The sequence below is a fragment of the Hippopotamus amphibius genome, chromosome 4, assembly GCF_030028045.1.
Source record: "Hippopotamus amphibius kiboko isolate mHipAmp2 chromosome 4, mHipAmp2.hap2, whole genome shotgun sequence".
In the NCBI taxonomy this organism is placed as follows: Eukaryota; Metazoa; Chordata; class Mammalia; order Artiodactyla; family Hippopotamidae; genus Hippopotamus; species Hippopotamus amphibius.
The window spans coordinates 132,591,989-132,616,441 of NC_080189.1; the positions used below are offsets into that span (position 1 = coordinate 132,591,989).

Sequence of the window (24,453 nt, forward strand, 5' to 3'; positions counted from 1 at the left end):
TTTTTAAGGAACCTCCAAACTGTTTTCCATAGTGGCTGTACTAGCTTACATTCCCACCAACAGTACAGGAGAGTTCCCTGCTTTACACTCTTGTACCAGTTTTTGATTTCCAAAGTCAGTCAGCTGTATTTATACACATATCCCCATATTCCCTCCCTCCCGCGACTCCCCCCCCCCCCCCCCGTCCTGGCCCTCTAAGGCATCACCCATCATCGAGTTGATCTCCCTTTGTTATACAGCAACTTCCCACTGGCTATCTATTTTACAGTTGGTAGTATATATATGTCTATGCTACTCGTACACTTTTTTATAAAATGTTGACGGTTAAATCGCTATGGAAAGCAAAAGTCAAGAATGGATTTGAAGGTAGGTGAGAAGGGATTGTTTTCCTAATTGATAACACTGTTATTACTGTAATGATAGCCTGGAGCCTCTAAAAATCACCTAACCATTGTTATATCCTCTGCTCCCAGAACAGAGAGCCTAGATCATGGTGCTCAGTAAATACTGGAGCACTGACTATTCCATAATCCCTGTAATCATATAAAAATTTTAAGTTTTGCTTGAAGTCCCAAATACAAACATGTTGCATACATTGATTATCCTACGCGCCCCCATATAATGTGTTTCACTTAACACGAAATTACTGTAATACAACATAGACATATGCTACTAATATGATCTTGGGAAAGTCACTTATTCATTCACCTAGCAGTATTTATTAAGTACTTACTGTGGTAGTTGCTAGGTAATTGGATCATATCATGAATGAACCTTTCATGTATAGATCTAACAAAATTTTGGAATTTATCCTTAGGTTTTATGTGATGGATTAAAGGATCTTAAGCTGAGGGTATGATACTGACATATGGAGAACAATTATATATAAAGGGAGTGGATTGGAAAGGGTCTGATGCTTTTTTCCCCCAGATGATTTCTCCTTCAGAATTACTGACAGAAATATTGCAATCTTATCTATTTTAAATGTGATTCTTGAAATTATTTTTCTTCCCTTCATAAAACTGAAAAGATTTGAATGAAACTTTCAAATGTTTGAGAGCTCTTAAATAAATCTTTCTAGGGAAGTAAGTACTAATACCTTTTTCTTATTAAGAAATGTTTCTGTAGCAAATTTGTTATCTAGTTAGTTGTGTCCAATGTTGGGACCTTTCTAAAAAATTTTTTCTTTTTTAAAATAATTAAAAAAAAAAAGACAAGAATTGACTTGCTTATTGCAAGTTTACTTTCCACTGTTACCATCTGCTGTTTCCAACAGAGGCTTCTCTTTTTACTTTGGCTTCCTCTAGAATAGAATGTAATTTTATAGTACCTTTTCACCAAAACACACAAAAACCAAAACCAAACCAACCAACCAAACAAACAAAACAGAAAAAACTGAATCCCTGAAAACAGGAAATGGAAAGGTCACCTTGTTCACTCACATCCCTCACCATCCCAGCTTTGGCCTAATAAAGGAAGATGCTTAAAAGTTAGTGGTGTTAGTGGTAGGCCTTGGGGTACACAAAGGGTAGAAAAGGTTTTTGTGTGTGTGTGTTTTGTTTGTTTATTTTGTTTTGTTTTTAAATTCCACAGGAACTCTCTGATAATTGGTTTTGAGGTAGGACTGGGCTTGTTACACTTTGTATAAGGAGGTATGTTGTGTGGGTTTGTGAGGCTTAACCACCAGTTAACCACCAATCAGTCCTGCTTCTAAAAGCTATTTCACATCTGTATGTAAACAGAGCATTTTTTTTTCTTTTAGGTCATGTAAAGCTTTGGAATTCAGGTGTAATGACATGTGAGATGTACGTTGACAGGAGAGATGATTATAAGCGATGGGATTTAACATTTGTTTCTTACTGACAGCAGAAAGTGATCTGGGCTGGAGAGAAGGGAATTCCTTAGATGGGTGATCACTAAGGAAATCACTATCAATATATTCTCACTTATTTCCTTTAATGCCTTGCTTTAGGGAAAAAAAATCCCCTGATGTGTAAAAGCTCTTACTTTCTCATAGATGTACTTGAGGGATACAATGGAACCATATTTGCATATGGACAAACATCCTCTGGGAAGACACACACAATGGAGGTAACATTTTATAGTCCGTACTTGAATGTGGTTTGCAGCACACACAGTACATTCATTCGTTATTTTACCATGCTTAAACAGCTTTATTTATTCTTTATTGCTTTGTCTCATACAGATTATATACGAGTAACGTCATTGTTGGAATATAATCAGTTCTTGAGTTTGAATTGTGAAATTGTACATTTGAAATCATATCTAGCTTTGTTTTATTATCCATATAACCACAAAATTATGAATATTTTAGAATTAAATAAGAATTCTCTGTCACCTTATAATGGGAAATTTTGAAATTTTTAATGTTTATGTGTTTTCAGTTCTATTCAGAGCACTTAAATTTTTCCTTCTCTCCTTGGTCACATCCATGTGTCCATCCCACTTCTATGCCCAGCCAAATACTTGCCCCTCTTCTCTGATAGAAGGTCTCTAAAATTATCAGAGCTGCTATTAATAATAAATGTGAACCTGCTCAAGCTTTGCTTCTAAAAAACTGCCTGTAATCTTCTGCCACTGCTATAGAGTATCTGCTTTTCTCATTTATCTGAGCATTCATGTAAAGTAAATGACTGCTTATTTTAGTGTCACTCATGTTACTTTTTTCCATAAAGCCAGAGAACAAGCACATTCCTAGCACTTGGATGAATTTGACTTGAGGTAGATGCAACAATGCAGATTGATATGGCAAGCAACTAACAAACTTTTTCCTAGAATGTGTTCATTTACAAATGTGTGTAATCTGAATCTAATGATTAAATAAAAGGCTAAGATCAGCTGGTAACCCGTATGGTTGGCATATATTATTTATGTGTAACTTACCAAAATATGTAACAGTTGAATTGGGCTTTTTTTAGATATTTGTACAGCCACATTTTTTTCATCAGAAAATGGAAACAGAGTTCCTGTCAGCTGTTGACTGTAAATTGTAGATTAAAAGTTTTGATTTTTAATTTGTACTTTACAGTTTGTTTAAAAAACTAATTTTGTTTTCTGTTTAGGGTAAACTTCATGATCCAGAAGGCATGGGAATTATTCCAAGAATAGTGCAAGATATTTTTAATTATATTTACTCCATGGATGAAAATTTGGAATTTCATATTAAGGTAAAAATCATTGAGGAAAGGTTATATTTTATTTTATACCCAGAATAATTCTGTTCGTTACATTTTCTTTAAAAGAAATCTATTTTTAAATATTTTAAAAATTATTTTACAGACAAATATAGTTGAAAGATGATTAGAATTAGTAAACTGAGTTCCTTCATCTGCCATAGTAAACGAGTAAGCTGAGTCTCTCTTGCCTTGGCTGCCTCCTCTATAAGATAAAGGACTTTGGCTGCAAAGCTCAAAAGTTCTGACTAATTAGACCTAATTAGTCTAATTTTAGGTGAAGATACATAATGGAAATGCACTTTAGTTACATAAGGAGTTTAGCAGATTTAGGGCTTCCTGTTAGAATATGAGCTGTGGCTGCATTGTCCCCATAGTCTAGATGGTGCCTGGTACTCAGACCTCAATAAATATTTAATGAATAAGTGAATAAATTACTTTGTAATTTTAAGTGGTTGATTTTTTTTTCCTTTTTCCTCTGCCCTTTAGGTTTCATATTTTGAAATTTATTTGGATAAGATAAGGGACCTATTAGATGGTAAGTTAAATTCTTGCTCTTTGATAATTTTTAAGTACAACAGACTACTTTTTTTAGTAGTAAATGTGAGACCACTTAGTAGTAAATGTGAGAAATTGATTTAAATTATAGGAAACATTGAAAAATGTTTCTTTTAAAGTTTTGATTGAAGGCCTTTTGTATTTAAAGCATATATTTGTGGGCACTTCGTAAGCGGTAATGAGAGCATTGGACCGGAGTCTGGGAGCCAGAGTCCTGAGCACTTGTCTTCTGTCAGCTGTCAGTTAGACACCCTGTCCTCTGCAGACCATTGAACCACTCTCACCTAGTGTTCTTATTTCCAAAATGTGGATGGCAGAGGTTGGCCTGGACCTAACTATATTGGTTTCCAAATGAATCTCCTGCTGTTGCTGTAGGCTCTTTGCTTTTATAGTGATGTTTTCATATTTCTCAAGTTTACATATTGTTCTTAGGCTGCCTGGGGAGAGGAACAGTTGAATTAACTATTTCACAGCCACTGTTAGAGTTTAGGAAAATGTTGTTAATGTTACTTACTTTTCTTTTTCAGTTTCAAAGACCAATCTTTCAGTCCATGAAGATAAAAACCGAGTTCCCTATGTAAAGGTACATATAACACAGGATGTTTAGAAAAGCCCTATAATAACATTTTGTAAGGATAGTGACATACTTTAAAAATTTACTTTACAGGGGTGTACAGAGCGTTTTGTATGTAGTCCAGATGAAGTTATGGATACCATAGATGAAGGAAAATCCAACAGACACGTAGCAGTTACAAGTAAGTAGCGTATTTATTAACACTAGTTAAGGTACAGACTGCCTTAAAATATCTTTATCAAGTTGATTAATTGTAAGATTTTCTTAGGTGAAATACTGCTTTGGAAATTATTAGTAAGGGAAGGCGTGTTTGTTGATAGTTGTTTGTGTGATTTCTTTGCAGACATGAATGAACATAGCTCTAGGAGCCACAGTATATTTCTTATTAATGTAAAACAAGAGAACACGCAAACGGAACAAAAGCTGAGTGGAAAACTTTATCTGGTTGATTTAGCTGGTAGTGAAAAGGTAAAATCTTTATATTCTGAGAGAAATCTAAGCATTTTTATGAACTTTAGCTCAGATTTGGGCTTATGCATTAATCATTGTTATATCTTGAAAATGTATATCAGATTGGATTTGGCAGTATTTTTGAGTTATAAGCGTTTATGCCAATGCTTTGTCGTTATAAATTACTGTCATTTGGGCCATAGTCCATTTCTGCAAATAAGTGTTATCCTTGACTTAAGGTGTATGCTTTTATTGAGAATGTGCTGAAAGTATGTCATTAAGAATTTTGCTAGGTATCCTTTTCCTAATTTTTGGTATCTATTTTATTCATGTTAGCAATGGGCTCCCTCTGAAAACCGGTAACTATCCATTAGTCCTTTCAGATTTTGTTGTGCTCATTTCTTTCTTTTGGATGATTATTTGATTGTTACAGTCTTACATAATCTGATTCTAGTTTATGTCACAATCAAAATAAGTTCAGATGTTTTAATATTGACCTGTGTGACCATTTTTTGCTGTTCTGCTAATTTGTTGTTTCTTCCAATTAAAATGACAAACCTGCTCTGTTTTATGCAAAAGTATTATATACGTCCTTCAAAACCTGTCTCTAATTTTGTGAATACCGAGAGGCCATTTCTTCAGCCATCGTTGCTAACATATTATTCTGTTTCTCTAACATATATATTTTATATTTCTTATTAGAAGCAAGTTTGCTTATATATATAAATTCAGTCTCTTTAACAATTACAACATCAACATTATGCTTTAGTAAATTTTTCAGTTTCTCTTTTCCAGTGCAGCAGAGGAGGTTAACAAATTAATTAAACTACAAGTGTATGTGTAAATTGGTTAATCTCAAGAGCATGCCTAAAAATAAAATTTCATATCTCCTTAATCCCATTTTTGTCATGCACCTGGTTATTTGACCATGTTCTCAGAAGAGTCATACTCAGTAAGGAAGGATAGCTTAAGGTATATACTTGGCAAATCATGAAGCTTTCCGTTTTCTTTTTTACTAGTTATTGATGACCTATGAACATTTTAGAAAATCAGAGAAAATCACTTAAACTCATAATTTTGTTTCATTCTTTTGACATCTTATGTATAGGTTAGTAAAACTGGAGCTGAAGGTGCTGTGCTGGATGAAGCTAAGAACATCAACAAGTCCCTTTCTGCTCTTGGAAATGTCATTTCTGCTCTGGCTGAGGGTAGTGTGAGTATACTTGTTTTTTATTTCCCTGTTGTTATCTAATAGGGAATTACAGATAGATACGTATAGATGCATGGGGGTGTGAGTGAGAGAGGGATTCGCTGAATTAGTATTATGAATAAGTTGTCTTTTAGGGATTTATTTTATAGTATTAATATGTATATCCTAGTTCCCATTTTATTTTTTTAATAAATTTATTTATTTTTGGCTGTGTTGGGTCTTTGTTGCTGCACACTGCACACGGGCTTTCTCTAGTTGCAGAGAGTTGGGGCTACTCTTCGTTGCAGTGCACCGGCTTTTTATTGCTGTGGCTTCTCTTGTCGCAGAGCATGGGCTTTAGGCATACAGTCTTCAGTAGTTGTAGCACATGGGCTCAGTAGTTGTGGCTTGCGGGCTCTAGAATGTGGGCTCAGTAGCTGTGGCACATGGGCTTAGTTGCTCCGCGGCATGTGGGATCTTCCCGGACCAGGGCTCGAACCCACGTCCCCAGCATTGGCAGGCGGATTCTTCACCACTGCACCACCAGGGAAGTCCCTCGTAGTTCCCATTTTAATCTAAGCATTTAAAACAACTGAAATCACTTTGTAGTTTATTGTAAAGCAGCGTATTTCTACAACAAATTTTATAGCCTAGAAACCCATTGGTCTTCTTTGTGTTTTTGTTTGTTTTTGTATGTAGACGTATGTTCCATATCGAGATAGTAAAATGACAAGAATCCTTCAAGATTCGTTAGGCGGGAACTGTAGAACCACTATTGTAATTTGCTGCTCTCCATCATCGTACAATGAATCTGAAACAAAGTCTACACTCCTGTTTGGTCAGAGGTTTGTTGTTAAGAAAATATCGTTTAAATGTAGATAGGCCTTTTATTTATTAAATCTAGGAAAGTTTCAGGTAGATATTCAAATCAGTGTGTATTGTTAGTGTGCTAGATACAATTCTAATTGAGAGGCAGATGATACAACCAAGGTCCATTTTGTAGGCTGCTTGGATTTGACTTAAGTTTTAGTACACATTAAAGTCAAATGGTAACTTGAGTCACATTTATGTGAGAACCTTCAGTGCAGCGTTAAAGAAAATAAACATTTGAATCAGATAATAAAGCAAAACCTGACAGATATAATCCTTTGTTAAGTGTGTTTAGGTATGTGACCTGTTCACATAGTGAGATAACCATATATGAGATGGTTAGCCTAGGGAAATCAGTAATGTTGACTTTGTCTTTGACCATCACTGATAATTGCTTTTCTTAATTCAGCCTTATAAATGAATTGGGAAAATAATGGGCTCGTGTTTTTTTATCCTCATCAGGTTGTTGATTTTTTTTTTTAAAGCTGTTCACAGATGTTGGGACTGACCCAGATTTAATGGGTTGTAAATAAGCATTATACTAATTACAGCTCTTAGGATTTAGTCAAAGATAACTGGACAAGAATTGTTAAGTTAAATTACCTAGCCACATATGCATGTATTACAGAGATACAGGTATTGAAATAATTGTCACATCCTTCCTCCCCCCCCCCCCCCCAACTACTTCTCTTAGGGCTAAAACAATCAAGAACACAGTTTGTGTCAATGTAGAGTTAACTGCAGAGCAGTGGAAAAAGAAGTATGAAAGAGAGAAAGAAAAAAATAAGACCCTGCGGAACACCATTCAGTGGCTTGAAAATGAACTCAACCGATGGCGTAATGGTAATAACTTATGAATTTGTCGTTTTGAGTTTGTTAAATACAGATTTAGGGCCATTTTATAATTTTAAAAGGCATTAGGGATCATCAGATGAAAATGAATAAAGTCTTTTACATTAAATTCTGGTTTTACCTGAAATAAATAGAGGCATAAAGGCAAACTAGCTAGCTATAGAAGTCTCAAGGTGACGAGATGCTTAGCTTACAGTGAAATCAGTTAAAATGATAAGATTTGGTGACTGGCTTTTAGAAGATGGAGGAGTGTCAAAGGTAATTTCAGCTTTTCAGATCTTGAGGCTGAGCAAATAAAGTTGTTAAGAGCTGCTGAAATGGAGTAAAATTGAAATTAGTTTTAGACAGGTAGGTTTTATTAACCATTCTGTTGTCTTATTTTAGGAGAGACAGTGCCTGTTGATGAACAGTTTGACAAAGAGAAAGCCAACTTGGAAGCTTTCACAGTGGATAAGGATATTACTATTACCAATGATAAACCAGCAGCCACAATTGGAGTTACTGGAAACTTTACTGATGCTGAAAGAAGAAAGTGTGAAGAAGAACTTGCTAAATTGTACAAACAACTTGATGACAAGGTAGATGTTGTTTGTGTTCTATTTTGTTTTAGAACATTATTGACATATAGGTATTTTTATTTTCTAATTTCAGTATTAAGGGTCCTTGTGACCTATATACATCTTCCTAGATTTCTGTTAACTTTTTCAAGATTGTTGTGTTAGCAAAAAATATAAAATCAGAATTTCTGTTTCTGTGCAGAAACTGTATATAAGACGTATCTTCTTTTGCTCTTTAAGCTAAAAGAACTTTCAAAAGGAAATTTGGTGTGGGTCCTTGGAGAGCCTTAATGAAATGACCTCTTAAAATCAGGGATCTGAGAGCTCTAGTAATAGAAATGATGCAACAGATTAGACAGAGGAACAGAATCAAGTGGAAATAATATCTTCTGCTTTGATTTTTATCAATAGTGTGAAAAATAGCACAATTTTGAACCAAATAGAGAGGGTGGGAATAACAACAGTAAAGAGAACAAAAGAAAATTGTTCTGGTTTTGTTTTTGTTTCTTGTTATTTGGTGATGTTTTTAATGTATTTTAAACAGAGATGGTAGGTAAGTTTGAAGTGGCTACCTGGCTTTATTTTCAATGAAAAGCTTTAAACGTTTATTATTTTTTAGCTTTTAAAGTATGTAATGAATAGCTTTCATAAACACGCCTTTTTTCTTATTGTGTAAGTATGTTACAGTTATTGATAATTGAAATTCCATCTGTTTCAGCGCCATCATAAGAGGTTAGACTAAGCTATGTTGAATTTGGAGAAAATGACTGAAATATTGGGCGATGGGTAGTGATCACAGTTTGTGTTAGGAAACAGAACCAGGTTGTGAGCTACTTTCTTAACTTGTTACTAACAATTCTAGGATGAAGAAATCAATCAGCAGAGCCAATTGGTAGAGAAACTGAAGACACAGATGTTGGATCAGGAAGAGGTAAGTTGAATACCTTTCTTATTGCTTCCAGAAAAGCTTTATAGTTGGTCATTATGACTTAAACATAGAAGATGAAGGCGTCTGCAGAGCTTGGCGTATACTCAAGTGCATTTTTTTAAACTTTTGAATATGTTCATGCTTCACTGAGGATATCCTTTGAGACCAGTACATCATACAGACTGAAGCAAAGATTGACTTCCTCTTAAGGTTTTTTGGGGTGGAGTTTTTCTTTCAGTTTGAGTTCTAACTGGAGGGGAGGGGATGACTTTTTTTTTTTTTATTCTTTCATATACATCTACTAGGCTTCTTAACTCTGTCTTTTACTTTCCTTGTACAGTGCTGTTCTGTCTTATTTTCCCCAAAACATTTCTTATTGATCCTTGGGAAAGACTTAACTATACTGAGGGCGAGTAAGCTTAGATTCGCCCTCCCTTTATGAAGAGTATTTCCAGATGGAAATGATGAGGGAAGGAGTATAAAAACACTTAAACACAGATATATACCTAAAGCAATTATTAAAGAAAATACTGATTTCTGAATCACATTGGCTTTGTTTTTAGTAATTTATAGTTTAGGGTATGACTTTTATGTGGAAATAAGAATGTAAATGAATAAGATCGTTTTTTACCCCTTCACTGTTTCTATCCTCATCTAGCCTGTTGTTCATTTCTGTCATCTTCACTTTCATCTTCTTTCTTTCAAGTTCCTTCTCTAGTTTGTGACTTTGGGCCCTCATTTTATCTCACTTGGCAGAATGGGGGATAATTGGAAAATGGTCCTTTGTGTAAGGTTTGTTCTGGGGATGGGAGCAAAGACTGTACAGCTTCAGTGAAAGATTTCCACCATCAGTCAAATTAATCCTGGTCAGATCATCTTTATACTTATTTCAACTCTAGCATTGTTTCTCAGAGGGGCACTAGTAACATTTGCGTAATTCTTCATTTATATTGTGTCCTGCCCATTATAGGACAGTTGGCATCTCTGGCTCCCACTTCTAAGTGCCATTGGCATTTTGCCCCATTAGAAACACTCCTGTACATTTCCAGATGCCCCTACATAAAAGCCACCAACCCTGGGTGATTGCAGTATCCTCCTGACTAGTCTTTTGGCCTCTTCCAATTCAGCTTTTATTTGCTGATAACATGTTTTCCTGAGGCGTAGCTCGGATACCACTCTCTGTTGCCCAAAGAAAATCTAAACTTTTAAAACATTACTGATTTCTTTCTTTTTTTGTGCACACTGTTATGAGCCTTGTATGCCTTTCTCTATTACATTAGTTTGCACATGACAAAAATCTTCGTATCCTAGCCACCTTCTCCCTGAATACCTGTCCAGAAATATCCCCCTTTTTCCTATACTGCCAAGCACTTTGTTGTGTTCTGTCTCCTTTATGGTTCTACATTTCATCTTGTATTGCATTTATTTATGCACCTGTCTTTCTTCCACTGGATTTCTCAAAGGCAGCGTCTTTGATTTCCTTTCCATCTCCCAGTGTTGAGCTCAGAGCCTGCATGTAGTAGGCATGAAGAAATGTTACCATGCATAATAACATCCACATTTCATTCCCTTTGTGATGTGCAAATGATAAAGGAAATAGGGTTTTGTTTTGTTTAACTTGTATATGTTTTAAAAACCTGTGTACTGTGGGTAAAAGATACATTTTCATTCCTTTGTATAGCTTCTGGCATCTACCAGAAGGGATCAAGATAACATGCAGGCTGAGCTGAATCGTCTTCAGGCGGAAAACGATGCCTCTAAAGAAGAAGTGAAGGAAGTTTTACAAGCCTTAGAGGAACTTGCTGTCAACTATGATCAGAAGTCTCAGGAAGTTGAAGACAAAACTAAGGAATATGAATTACTTAGTGATGAGCTGAACCAGAAATCGGTAGGATATAGTTTCTTTCTGAATACTTTAGTACAAGTATTCTTAATTTAAAAATTACTTAAGGAACTTATTTCTGTATAAGCTCAAGACTGATAACGTCAGTTCTTAAGGAACTCAGGGGTCAACTTTATTTCCTCCCGTATATGAAGCCTTAAAGGTGGAGGAGGAGGGTTATCTTTTTAGTTTCTAAACATCTATTAATATGTAATTAAAATGCTATTTTAAAACATGTTGACTATTCCAAATATTATTCTGCTGTTAAAAGAAAAAAAAGTAGGGACTTCCTAGGTGGTGCAGTGGTTAAAAATATGCCTGCCGGACTTCCTAGGTGGCGCAGTGGGTAAGAATCTGCCTGCCAATGCAGGGGACGTGGGTTCGATCCCTGCCCCAGGAAGATACCACATGCCGCAGATCAACTAAGCCCGTGCGCCACAACAAATGAGCTCGTGCTCTAGAGCCCGTGAGCCACAACTATTGAGACCATGTGCCACAACTACTGAAACCCAAGCGCCTAGAGCCCGTGCTATACAGCAAGAGAAGCCACGGCAATGAGAAGCCTGCGCACCACAATGAAGAGTAGTCCCCGCTCGCCACAAATAGAGAAAGCCTGTGTGCAGCAACGAAGACCCAACACAGCCAATAAAATAAATAAATAAATATATAAATAAATAAATTAATGGAAAAAAAAAACCTCTTACAAAAAAAGAATATGCCTGTCAATGCGGGGGACATGGGTTCAATCCCTGCCCCAGAAAGATACCACATGCCTCAGAACAACTAAGCCCCTGTGCCACAACTACTGAGCCTGTGCTCCAGAGCCCGTGAGCCACAACTACCGGAGCCTGAGCACCTAGAGCCTCTGCTCCTCAACAAGAGAAGCCACCACAATGAGCCCAAGCACCACCCTGCTCACCGCAACTAGAGGAAGCCTGTGTGCGGCAACAAAAACCCAATGCAGCCAATAAATAAGTAAATACATTTATAAAAAAAAAAAAAGAAAAAAAGTAAAAGTTGGCTTCTAGTTGCTCAGTAAAGTTATTAGCTAATTGTTCAAACTACAAATTTAAAATGTGCACATAAAAATAAAATAGCAGGATATGTAACTTCAGGTAACTTCACTGTTACGTTCCCAACACCTGGACCAGTGCCTTCCCAGGACAGTGTAGTAGGCTCTTCCTTTTGATTCCCCAGGGGATGAGGATTTTGTTTTCATCGCTGTAAGCAGGACCTGCAGCCCTCCAGCAGTGATCCCAGAGATAATATATAGCTGTGATTGCTGCTACAGTGTTTTGAGTATCACCATGGGTGAGCTCTCTTTCTCTTAAAGTCTCCTTGTTGTTAATGCTAGCTTCTTCTTTAGGGGTCACATTTAGAGTTGGACCCAGGAACAGTGCCCGCTACTTATGTCCCTATCTGTGTCAGGTGTTTAAAGAAAAGCAGTCAACACCATGACATGGCATTTTTAAAAGGCTTCCTGCCCCTGGAAAAGTTCCTTTTCCTTTTTAACCTCCCAAGTTATAGTTAGCTTTAAGTTACAACTTGATACTTTGGAGATCAAGACACCTTTATAACTCTTAACTGAGTTGCATCGTTAGCAGCCTAATTTCTGTTTGGAAAAAACAATAGGAGTTTCTTACAACTCTGTAAACTGTAAGTTGGTCCTTGGTCACTGATTTCAGTCTTTAAGACAGTTCTGTCTGTGTCCCAGTTTATATATCAGCACTGTATTGGTAAGGAGTTAGAAACCCTTAGTGTTCTGCATCTTTTTTATATGCTTACAATATTGCTGTTCAGTTGTTAGAGAAAATGTCTGGTAATCTAGACATGGTATTATATTGTATATCAAACTGAGTGAACACAGTCTGCCAATATTCAGACACTTAAAGAAGTGATCAGAAGAAATGAGCAGCTGAAACTATGGTATCTTTACTAAAAGATATTGACTAAAAGTCAATAAGTTGCATTAAGAATGCAGTATCTGATCTGTGGTATAATGAATAGTTTTAAAGCAGTCAAATTTGGTTGGGTTTTCAAAATTGTGATGACTTTGTTGCTGGTAAGCCAGCTATTATTTTAAATTTATAATTATAGTAATTAAACTCAGGTAGTAATGCTGCTTCATCACTGTCTCCTGGATAATTGCTTGTGTCATAGTACAAAACTGGTAGTGATTATCAGGTGGATTCTTTTCAGAAACTAAGTAGTATATTAAAGGCAGATAAAGAAAACATACTAACCATCTAGAAAACTGTCAGTTCCCTTCTAACATTTATTTTCTCAGACTCAGTTTCCAAAAACATACCACATTATGGTAATAAATGACAAATCTAGTTAATTTGGAAGTTTTACGTTTCTAGGTAGAAAACATGACCCAGTCTCAAAAATTAGTGAAACAATACAAACTATCTGCTCTTAATGGAGTTATAATATGGATACTTTACATCGTCTCTTAGGCGTAAAATATTTAAGTTTGAGCTGAGAGCTATCCCAGAGCTCAGTAGAGAATTCAAGAAAATGAAAGCAGAAAATAATGGTTTTGTGAGTACTAGGTGAAAACTTGAAATACTTGTCAATATTTGAATTGCTCTTTCATTTAATAAATTTAACAGTACCTTTTGTTTTCGGTTCTATTAGGCAAGTTTGGCAAGTATAGATGCTGAGCTTCAGAAACTTAAGGAAATGACCAATCACCAGAAAAAACGAGCAGCAGAGATGATGGCATCTTTACTAAAAGACCTGGCAGAAATAGGGATTGCTGTAGGAAACAATGATGTAAAGGTAACTATAACTACCCAGTATTAGGCAGGATTATCTGTACACAACTCATACTTTTATTTTTCACACAGTTCTTTTCATACCCATTATTTCTTCACAACAGCCATTTGTAGTAGGTGGTATTAACTTCATTTTAAAAAATCGAGGAACAAGGGGGAGAATGAAGGGCACTCAGAGAGACATGCTCAGTAAGTAGCATTTATTTGGACCCCATGTTTGGTTTTTTCCTCTATGTAAAGATTTTGCACTTAGAAATTATGTTAATAAATTACCATATAGGAAGTGTTGTAATTGAAACCACAGTGAAGATAAGCGCAAGGAGTAAACTATGAATGAATTGGCTTTTGGTTGCTTTAAATGTTTAAAAAGATTAAAGGTGAGTACTGCTAATTAATCCTCTTTTTATTTTGAAAAATTTCAAGCATGTAACAGTGAAGAGAACAATATCATGAACCTTAGGGTTAATCAATTATCAAAATTTTGCCACACTTATTTTTTCTTTTCTAATAATCTTTTTCAGGATGCCAACGCTGGTTATATTAGCACTAGCGTGTGGTAAAAAAAAATTTTGTGACCTGGTAAATTTTAAAACTTAGACCAAAAAAAAAATTAATAAGACTTTTAACTGCAAAAACCTGCACATAACATGAAAGATTTGTATGTTGCAGTATGTATTCCTTTGGTCTTCCTTTTTCTTGATTAAAGTCTAAGGATAGATTGTAACAAAGAGAACAAAAACACTTGGTTTTATAGTGAGAGCCAACTAAGCAGCCCAGTTTATCAAGAGTTGGAAATGAAAGTTTTCACTGTGGAGCATGTGTTCCCTCTGTTGGTTGTTATTCAAAGCTACTGTTTGTTGATGGTGGCAAGACTTGGTTCTCGTAATCGTGTCATTTCTTAATGCTGGCTCGCCTCATCGAAACAGAGGAAGGTGTTGGTATTAAGTGCTGGGCAATGTGCTTGCTCTTTCTTCACCATCAGACTAAGCAACCTGCCCTGTCCTGTTTATGATGAAATAATGTGAGGTTGATCGAGCTCTGTGGGAATCTTATGGGATGGAAAAGTAGATTTCCTTCTGAACACTAGAAAGGTGGTGTTCAGAATTGCTTTGTAGATTTGTGACTTGTTTTTAGAAAAATCCTTCCGTTTCATGTTAAAATAATCTTCATTTAAGTGAAAAAGTGGTAAAGATAGAGAAAATAAAGAGTGAGATGGCTTATGTCTAGTGGCAGAGCCGGTGATAATAGTACAGGTACCCTGACATCTAAACTGCTTTTTTCACTAAACCATTACAGTATTTTGAAAACAAGTCAGCCTTGCAAATAGTTTCTTTAAAAAAAAAAAAGATCCTCATTATTTTTGTGTTTTGGATATAACTCTTTTCCTGTTGAACATCATCAGTAAATGCTGCTTGGGCTCTGCTTGTTTTGTGTGTTTTACGTGACACTTCACTCTTTGTGTTGTACACATCTGTAGATTTTGATGACTGCATGATATGGAGTATCATGAAGCACAGTATCATGAAGTCATTTCAGTGTCTTAACAAGTCTTTTGTCCTTTACCTACTTATCTCTCTCCCTTGAATCGCTAGCAGACATTGATCTTTTTACTATCTAAAGTTGTGCCATTTCCAGAATGTCATATAACTGGAAGCCTACGGTATTAGCCTTTTCAGACTGGCTTCTTTTACTCTGCAGTGTGCATTTAAGGTTCTTTCATGGCTTCTTGTGGCCTGATAGTTCATTTCTTTTTTTGTATGTAGGTATGTACCTATTGAAGGCCACCTTGGTTACTTCAAATTTAAAGCTGCTATAAACATTCATGTGCAAGTTTTTCTGAGGACATACGTTTTCAATTCAATGGGTTAAAATACTTAGGAGCATGATGGCTAGATCATACGTTAAGACTATGTTAGCTTTGTAAGAACCTCTCAAACTGTCTTCTAAACTGGCTTATATAGTGTTTTTTATTCCATCCAGCAATGAATGAGAGTTCCATTCATTCACACCCTCACCAGCATCTGGTGTCATCAGTTTTTTGATTTGAGCCATTCTAACAGATGTGTGATGTTATCTTGTTGTTTTAATTTGTATTTGGTTGTTTGTTTTTGTACCTTTAGTTTTAAGAGTTCTTGTATGTTTTGGATAATAGTCCTTCCTCAGATATGTGTTTTGCAAATATTTCTCCCAGTCTGGCTAACCTTTTCAGTCTTTTAAGTGTCTTTTGCAGAGCACAAGTTTTTGATTTTAACAAAGTCCAACTTACCAAGTTTTTCTTTCGTGGATTGTGGTTTTGGTGTTATATCTAAAAACTCATCTCCAAACCCATGGTCACCTAGATTTTCTCCCAGAAAGAGAGAAGTTATCTTCCAGAAGTTTTTTAGTTTTGTATTTACATTTAGGTCTGTGATCCATTTGGAGGTAGTTTTTCTGAAAGGTATTTACCTGTGGATGACTAGTTTTTCTAGCACAATTTATTGAATTGAAGTCCCTTTGCGCTTTGTCAGAGGTTGACTATATTTGTGTATGTCTATTCCTAGGCTCTTTGTTCTTTTCTAATGACTACTTATCTATTCTTTTGTCAGTACCATATCGCCTTGATTACTGCAGCTTTATAATAAGTCTTGAAGTTGGGTGGTATCAGGCCTCCAACTATGATGTTCTTTAGTATTATGTTAGCTATTCAAGGTCTTTTACTTTCCATTTAACTTTAGAATCAGTTTGTCAATATCCATAAAATAACTGGGAGGGGTTTTGATTAAGATTATATTAGATCTATAGATCAAGTTAGGAAAGACTGACATCTCAATATTGATGTCAAAATCAAAAACTTCTGCTCTACATTCTATCCATGAATATGGGATATCTCCCATTTATTTAGTTCTTTGATTTCTTTTGTTGTCTGGATCTTATACATATTGTGTTACATTTATACCTAAGTATTTCTTTTTTCTTTTAAGTGTTAATGTTAATAACATCAAAAAAGAGAGGTTTTTGAGTCCCTTGTTCATTGCTGGTATAAAGAAAAGTGATTGACTTTGTATTAGTCTTGTATCCTGCAATGTTACTATAAATGGCTTCTTAGTTCCAGGAGTTTTTCTTTAAATAACCATGTCATCTGCAAACAAAGATAGGTTTATTTCTTCCTTCTCAAGCTCCTTATTTTTTTCTCTCTCTTTTTTTTAAATTGAAGTATAGTTGATTTACAATGTTGTATTAATTTGTGCTCTACAGCAAAGTAATTCAGTTATATATATATATACACACACACATTCTTTTTCATATTCTTTTCCATTATGGTTTATTCCATTATGGATATTAAATATATATCCCTGTGTTCTACAGTAGAACCTTGTTGTTTATCCATTGTATATACAATAGTTTGCATCTGCTAACCCCCAATTCCCACTTTTTGGTTTTTTGAGAAATGTCCATACTGTTTTCCATAGTCGCTGTATCAGCTTACGTGCCCACCAGCAGCGTAGGAGGGTTCCCTTTTCTCCACACCCTCTCCAATATTTGTTACTTGTAGGCTTTTTAATGATGGCCATTCTGGCCGATGTAAGGTGGTACCTCATTGTATTTTTGATTTTCATTTCTCTAATAATTCATGATGTCGGGCATCTTTTCATGTCTTTTGGCCATCTGTGTGTCTTCTTTGGAGAAATGTCTCTTTAGGTCTTCTGCCCATTTTTTGATTGGGTTTATTTTTTTGACATTGAGTTGTATGAGCTGTTTGTATATCTTGGGAAATTAAGCCCTTGTCAGTCACATCATTTGCAGATATTTTCTCTCAGTAAGTAGGTTGTCTTTTCATTTTGTTTTTGGTTCCCTTTGCTGTGCAGAAGCTTTTAAGTTTTCTTATTTGTTTATTTTTGCTTTTATTTCTATGGCCTTGGGAGACTGACCTAAGAAAACATTGGTACAATTTATATCAGAGAATGTTTTGCCTATGTTCTCTTCTAGGAGTTTTATGGTATCATGTCTTATGTTTAAGCCTTTAAGCCGTTTTGAGTTTATTTTTGTGTATGATGTGAGGGAGTGTTCTAACTTCGTTGATTTACATGTGGCTGTCTAACTTTCCCAGCACCACTTGCTGAAGAGACTGTCTTTTTTTCCCATTGTATATTCTTGCCTTCTTTGTGGGAGATTAATTGACCTTAGGTGTGTGGGTTTATTTCTGCACTCTCTGTTCTGTTCCATTGATCCATATGTCTGTTTTTGTGCCAATATCATGCTGTTTTGATTACTGTAGATTTGTAGTATTGTCTGAAGTCTGGGAAGGTTATGCCTCTTGCTTTTGTTCTTTTACCTCAGGATTTCTTTGGCAATCCTGGGTCTTTTATGGTTCCATATAAATTTTAGGATTATCCTAGTTCTTTGAAAAATGTCATAGATAATTTGATAGGAATCTCATTAATGTGTGGATTGCTTGGTATTATGGCCATTTTAACAATATTAATTCTTCCAGTCCACATACGTCTTTTATGTAAGTCTTCTACCTACTTGATCAGGTTTATTCCTAAGTATTTTAATTGTTTGATGCAATTTTAAAAGATACTGTTTTATTTAACATTCCCTTTCTGATATTTTATTGTTAGTGTAAAGAAATGCAACCAGTTTCTGTATGTTAATCTTGTATCCTGCTACCTTGCTGAATTTATTTTATCAATCCTGGTAGTTTTTGTGTGAAGTCTTCAGGGTTTTCTATATTTAGTATCGTGTCATCTACATATGACAGTTTTACCTCTTCCCTTCCAATTTGGATGCCTTTTATTTCTCTTTCTTGTCTGCTTGCTGTGCCTGGGACTTCCAATACTATGATGAATAAAATCAGCGAGGGTGGGCATCCTTGATTCCTGTGAATTTACTGAAGAGGGGCTTTGAGGAGGAAATCCGAAAATTGGAAGAGGCAGATTCATTAGTTTTGTTTGTTTTTACGTTTCCATTCATTTTCCTTGTAGGCATGTATTAAGTTTTAGAAAGTAAGGAAAGCAAAAATTAAGCTCTGCTTTACTTACTCACCCTTTATTAAAAACAATATTTAATAAAAGAAAAAATTCCAGACTTCCTACAAATTTTGAGTAATATTAAAAATATTTAATTTTTTTTTAAGATTTTGGAGTCTAATTGGGTAAACAAACTAGACGTTTTTGTCTTTCCTTTCTGTTTCTCTTTTTCTCGCAGCAGCCCGAGGGGACTGGCATGATAGACGAAGAGTTCACTGTTGCAAGGCTCTACCTCAGCAAAATGAAGTCAGAAGTGAAAACCATGGTAAAGCGCTGCAGACAGTTAGAAAGCACACAGACTGAGAGCAACAAAAAAATGGAAGAAAATGAAAAGGAGTTAGCAGCGTGCCAGCTTCGTATCTCTCAAGTATGTGTTACAGAACAGAGTTTCCTCATTTTGAGTAACAACATTAAAAGGTTAATTCAGTTAGTTTTTCCTACTCTAGCTGCAGTATAATAACATGGGTGATTTAACCGGGTTATATTTGGTAACATGTATATGTTAAGTATAGGAATTTCCTAGAGAGCTGTGACCGATTTGACTACTAAAGAATCTAGAAGAATTCCGGGGTGAGCAGAACTGCAGGGCCAGTTTCGTGGCTTTGGCAACTTAGTGGATGAGACCATTTACCAAGATGGGAATCATACCAGGAGGGAAGAGGATAATGATGTTAGTTGGAGCTGAGAGTAAGAATATTATCTTGTGTGTCAGCCTTTGGCACCTTGTTTCATAAGCAGTAAAAACTCTGCAGATGACCGCTTCACTGATTAAATTCTTTATCGTTGTAACTCTTGCCCCGAGCGTTCTAGGTTTAAACATCTTGTCCTGTAAATGTATTATATGTTTAGATATATCGATAAAACTTGCTTACTTTCAAATATTCTGAAAAACAGAGTATGTGTGAGAGATTTTATTCCACTTCATATCAGTATGTTTTTCCCAAAAGCATGAAGCCAAAATCAAATCATTGACTGAATACCTTCAAAATGTGGAGCAAAAGAAAAGACAGCTGGAGGAGTCAGTCGATTCCCTTAGTGAAGAGCTAGTCCAGCTTCGAGCACAAGGTACTCACTTCCTGTTATTTATGAGTTATATCTATATTATAAATTCTTACTGACTTTAGTATGATTGTAGTAGACATATTCACGCTGATAGAGATTAGTAGGAATACAGATAACTTGGAAAAGTGAACAAATAATACATGTTAATCTGGTGCTGAAACGTGTTTTTGAAATCGTGTTTGAATATGGGAGTAGCCAGTCTAGGAATTTCCCACAAAGTTATGAAGTTGTGTTGGGGGGGGAGGGGCGTGGGTGGAGCTGACAGAGGGGACTTAGAAAGCTGTCTCATTTCCCTACCACACGCTAACCTGTCCATTCTAAGATTCAGCAAAGGAAGTAAAGGAAACCATAATATCAACACAAAGAATATAACTAGGTTACTAGTCAGTATGTCTTGAGCTTAGAGAGCAAGATTTACTATGTGGCATTTGGATAATTTAAAGTCAAGTACTGTTAAGGAACATAGCCTCGTAAAACCCACTTGTCCCTTGGTTTATAACAAGAACTCTAAGCCTTATTTCCTCTCTTCTGTTTTCTCCCCCACCCAAACAGAGAAAGTGCACGAAATGGAAAAGGAGCACTTGAATAAGGTTCAGACTGCAACTGAAGTCAAGGCAAGTGTGATGTAGCGCTGGATTCTTAGGGCTTTAATCCATCATTGTTACTCTTGGTTAATCTGACTTAACGTCCTTTCCCCCAATGATTTCAGCAAGCTGTTGAACAACAGATCCAAAGCCATAGAGAAACTCATCAAAAACAAATTAGTAGTTTGAGAGATGAAGTCGAGGCAAAGGAAAAACTTATTACTGATCTTCAAGAGTAAGTATACTTTCCTTTCCTCTGAAATAGTAGAAACTAACTTGGAAAGATTAACTATTTAGACAAGAGGAAATAATAGGTTACTGGTGGATGATATATCCTTATTAGAAGCCTGCATTTTTCTTTGAAACAATTTTTGACTTGAAAATAAAGAATCTTTTCATTTATGAATGGAACTTCTAGTTCCAAAGGAAATTTTTGAAAATTTTTCTTAGGTCTTTTGATGTAAATATTCTGTAAAAAGAAAAATATTCCCAGTTTCAACCATTATTGCAGATAGACACCACTGTCTCCTCTAAATCATTTCCTTAACATTTAAAAATATTCGTAACTGAGAAAAACTTTATTTGAAATTCTGGGTTTTAGAAGTGTTTATTTTCAGAGAAGTCGTCATTTTAGTTTTTCTGGGACACATTTTCCCTACTTCCACAACCATATGCATATAGCATAAGAATTTATAGAAATTTGAGATCTGTGACCAAATCCTGATTTGAGTAGGAACCACAGGAGGGTAACAAAAAATGATGACGAAGTTTGGGACATGGGACTTATTGATAATGGATTTAGGACCAAGAATTCAGGGAGATGAAAGATAGAGGATCAAGTTACGATTTCAAACCAAACTATGAAAAATACTATATGGCTGAAAATATCCAGGCCCTCTTTCTTTCTGACGTTGTGGGCCACAGTCTAACAGAGGAGGCCTGTTGTGTTTGAATGGTGAGATTATAGAATTGAAGAGTTTGAACATTTTTAATGATAACATTCAGAAAGTGATGATGTTGATGTTGTGAGGTTTTTTGTTTTTTCGTTTTTTTTGTCAGCCAAAACCAGAAAATGATGTTAGAGCAAGAACGTCTGAGAGTAGAACATGAGAAGCTGAAAGCTACAGATCAGGAAAAGAGTAGAAAACTACATGAACTTACGTGAGTAAATATTTTAATTCAAGTTTAAAAATAAAAAACTAAATTAGAGAATTACAGGCATTACTCTCAGAAATATCCAGTGGATAAATTTTTCACTTTGTGTAGGCTAAAGGATGTTTTTCTTAAACCCTCTGAGTTGGTTTGATTTATACCTAAAAACTTGCGGTACTTTCTTGTACTTTAGTGAAAGCGAAAGCAAGGTCTTATATTTCACTGATAATCACGATTCAGATTACTTCAAGATCCATCATAAAAATAAACCTAAAATGTGACATGTAGTAATTTAGAAGTTTTGGGATCTGCCACAAAAGCTGAATTTTTGTCAGATTTGATCCTGCATAAAAGAAACATTATTGTTTTAGCTTTGCCTTTTGAACAGAGGTTTTTGCCATTTACTTTTTTTTAACTTACTAACAGTATAGTCAATACACAGTTTTCTAGAATCTGAGCAGGTAGAAAACTCAGATTATAACTTTCGCATACCTTGAATTTATCAGAGACAATTTGTAAGTGAACAATTTGCTAGGATGGGCATGACAAAAGGACCAGCTCAGAGTTGATTTTTTTAATGATTCTACTGAATCTCAGCCATGATTTTGTTTAGAATAACGTTAACTTAGAATACATAAAATGTTTCAGTCTTCAATAATTTGTAATCTCTGTAATTTCCATTAATCAGAATTATTTTGGATGAAGATCAGTGTGTGCATGATAATGCATATTCTAAAATATAAAAAGAACCACTCCTTATTCTGTGAATTCTGTCACATTTTCTTTCATCACTTCCATTACTATGTTAGGACAGTTCTTTTCTAATAAACCATAGATTTAGAAGACTATAAGGCATATAGAAATTTCTTTGAAAGACACAGCATTGGTAAACTGCTTTTTAAAACTATGTTTTTTTACTTATTTGAATTTAAGCATTGAGCCCGTCAGATTAAAAATATTTGATTTAGTATGTCTGCTAAATAAATCCAGAATTCACGGACTCAAATTGAAAATGTATTTTTATGTCCTTCACCGTTTAGGGTTATGCAAGATAGACGAGAACAAGCAAGACAAGACCTGAAGGGCTTGGAGGAGACAGTGGTGAGAAAAGCTTGGAAATGAATAGGATTGGGGGATATTTAATGGGTTCTTCCCCTGGTTATACTAAATTTGAGGACCGACTTCTAAAAATAATACTTTCTTAATTTAAGGCAAAGGAACTTCAGACTTTACACAACCTGCGGAAGCTCTTTGTTCAGGACCTGGCCACCAGGGTTAAAAAGGTAATAAAATAATACTGGGTGGGTATTTATATAATGGCGCTTACTGTGTCTAATTGTATTTATAAGTGAAATAACTTTACATTGTCATGTCAGTTTGGGGGTAAACTTAGATCTTTTATTTGATCTAATAGTATTTTTTCATAGCATTTACCAATCTTTTCTAGAGTGCCGAGATTGATTCCGATGACACTGGAGGCAGTGCTGCTCAGAAGCAAAAAATCTCCTTTCTTGAAAATAATCTCGAACAACTTACTAAAGTCCACAAACAGGTAATAAAGAGTATGTTTTGTGTTTGCTGCAGTAAAAAACTGAGGAGTCACAAGGATTTGAATCTTCAGAGTCCTAAGGATTTTCATACCCTGAGCCATTCCATTATTTTATCATGCAATTGTAGTAACGGGAGTTAATATTTTTAACAGCCTTTGATCAGGAGGCCAATGAAAACGCGTTATTATTTTCTTTGTAGAGTTTCAGGTCTGTCAGCTTTCTTAATTTATTCATGGTCATTTTAAAATCTCTGGTTTACGAGTCTTTTGAGTTAAAATACCTCTTTTTTTTTTTCTGTCTTTATACATTTAATGCTCTGGAGTGTGAAATATATAAAATAATGAGGTAGTTCATATTTTTTAAAAGTAATGCTTACTGTGGGATTTTTTGCTTATTTTTTATTAAGGCTTGATACATGATTCAGTTGCTTATTTTTTTAAGTTTCTTGGCATACTTTATTGTTGTATGTCTGTTATTATAAACCTGATGTTTGCACTAGAGTGAGGTTAGAGGAATTTTAGCCTTATTAAGGGACTTGCCAAGTTTATCTTTACTTGTAGGTCCTACTGTATCTAAAAAGATATTTGTTGCTACCAGATTAGTATCTTAATGAAGAGACCTAACACTGTGTTATAACATATTGTCATGGGAGAAAGAACAGTCTTCCCAGTCCCCCAATATTGAGTGAAATTACATTTTGGGAGGAAACATATGTGAGTGTGGTATTTATGGGTATATGTATTCTTTGTTGCTGCCTAAATTATTGAAATTAGCTAAATGGAAAACCCTTGATATAAAATGTAGTTTCTCTTTCAAGAGAAATTACCAAATGTTTATATTTTTTCAAATCATCATTAAAGCTAGTCCTGATTTTCCCTATGTACCTTTAGTTGGTACGTGATAATGCAGATCTTCGCTGTGAGCTTCCTAAGTTGGAAAAGCGACTCAGAGCTACAGCTGAGAGGGTGAAAGCTCTGGAGTCAGCACTGAAAGAAGCCAAAGAAAATGCATCTCGTGATCGCAAACGCTATCAGCAGGAAGTAGATCGTATAAAGGAAGCAGTCAGGTCAAAGAATATGGCCAGAAGAGGACATTCTGCACAGATTGGTTAGTAGGACACAGTAAAACCCTTAAACCTTGCTTTGGTTTGAATGTTTTTATTTACTTGAGAACGTAATCTGATTGATTTGTTATGTGATGTCACGGTGGTATTTGTATTTTCTAATTTACCAAAGAGTAGTGCTGTCAGGAATGAAGAGCAC

The 24,453-nt window shown here is 35.3% G+C and overlaps 1 protein-coding gene across 1 annotated transcript in view; it reads left to right on the plus strand.

Annotated features, from left to right (window-relative positions):
* The window catches only part of KIF5B (kinesin family member 5B), a 46,333-nt gene that overhangs the window by 15,333 nt on the left and 6,547 nt on the right, over window positions 1-24,453 (plus strand). The window contains exons 3-24 of the mRNA XM_057730403.1: window positions 2,018-2,091; window positions 3,084-3,188; window positions 3,684-3,732; window positions 4,280-4,335; window positions 4,420-4,507; window positions 4,670-4,794; window positions 5,885-5,989; window positions 6,665-6,810; window positions 7,530-7,678; window positions 8,072-8,265; window positions 9,107-9,175; window positions 10,854-11,060; window positions 13,695-13,838; window positions 19,022-19,210; window positions 19,791-19,908; window positions 20,458-20,519; window positions 20,615-20,724; window positions 21,549-21,650; window positions 22,682-22,742; window positions 22,853-22,924; window positions 23,089-23,193; window positions 24,082-24,298. Coding sequence (XP_057586386.1) covers window positions 2,018-2,091; window positions 3,084-3,188; window positions 3,684-3,732; window positions 4,280-4,335; window positions 4,420-4,507; window positions 4,670-4,794; window positions 5,885-5,989; window positions 6,665-6,810; window positions 7,530-7,678; window positions 8,072-8,265; window positions 9,107-9,175; window positions 10,854-11,060; window positions 13,695-13,838; window positions 19,022-19,210; window positions 19,791-19,908; window positions 20,458-20,519; window positions 20,615-20,724; window positions 21,549-21,650; window positions 22,682-22,742; window positions 22,853-22,924; window positions 23,089-23,193; window positions 24,082-24,298 — 2,547 coding nt within the window. The remainder of the gene's footprint in view (window positions 1-2,017; window positions 2,092-3,083; window positions 3,189-3,683; window positions 3,733-4,279; window positions 4,336-4,419; window positions 4,508-4,669; window positions 4,795-5,884; window positions 5,990-6,664; window positions 6,811-7,529; window positions 7,679-8,071; window positions 8,266-9,106; window positions 9,176-10,853; window positions 11,061-13,694; window positions 13,839-19,021; window positions 19,211-19,790; window positions 19,909-20,457; window positions 20,520-20,614; window positions 20,725-21,548; window positions 21,651-22,681; window positions 22,743-22,852; window positions 22,925-23,088; window positions 23,194-24,081; window positions 24,299-24,453) is intronic.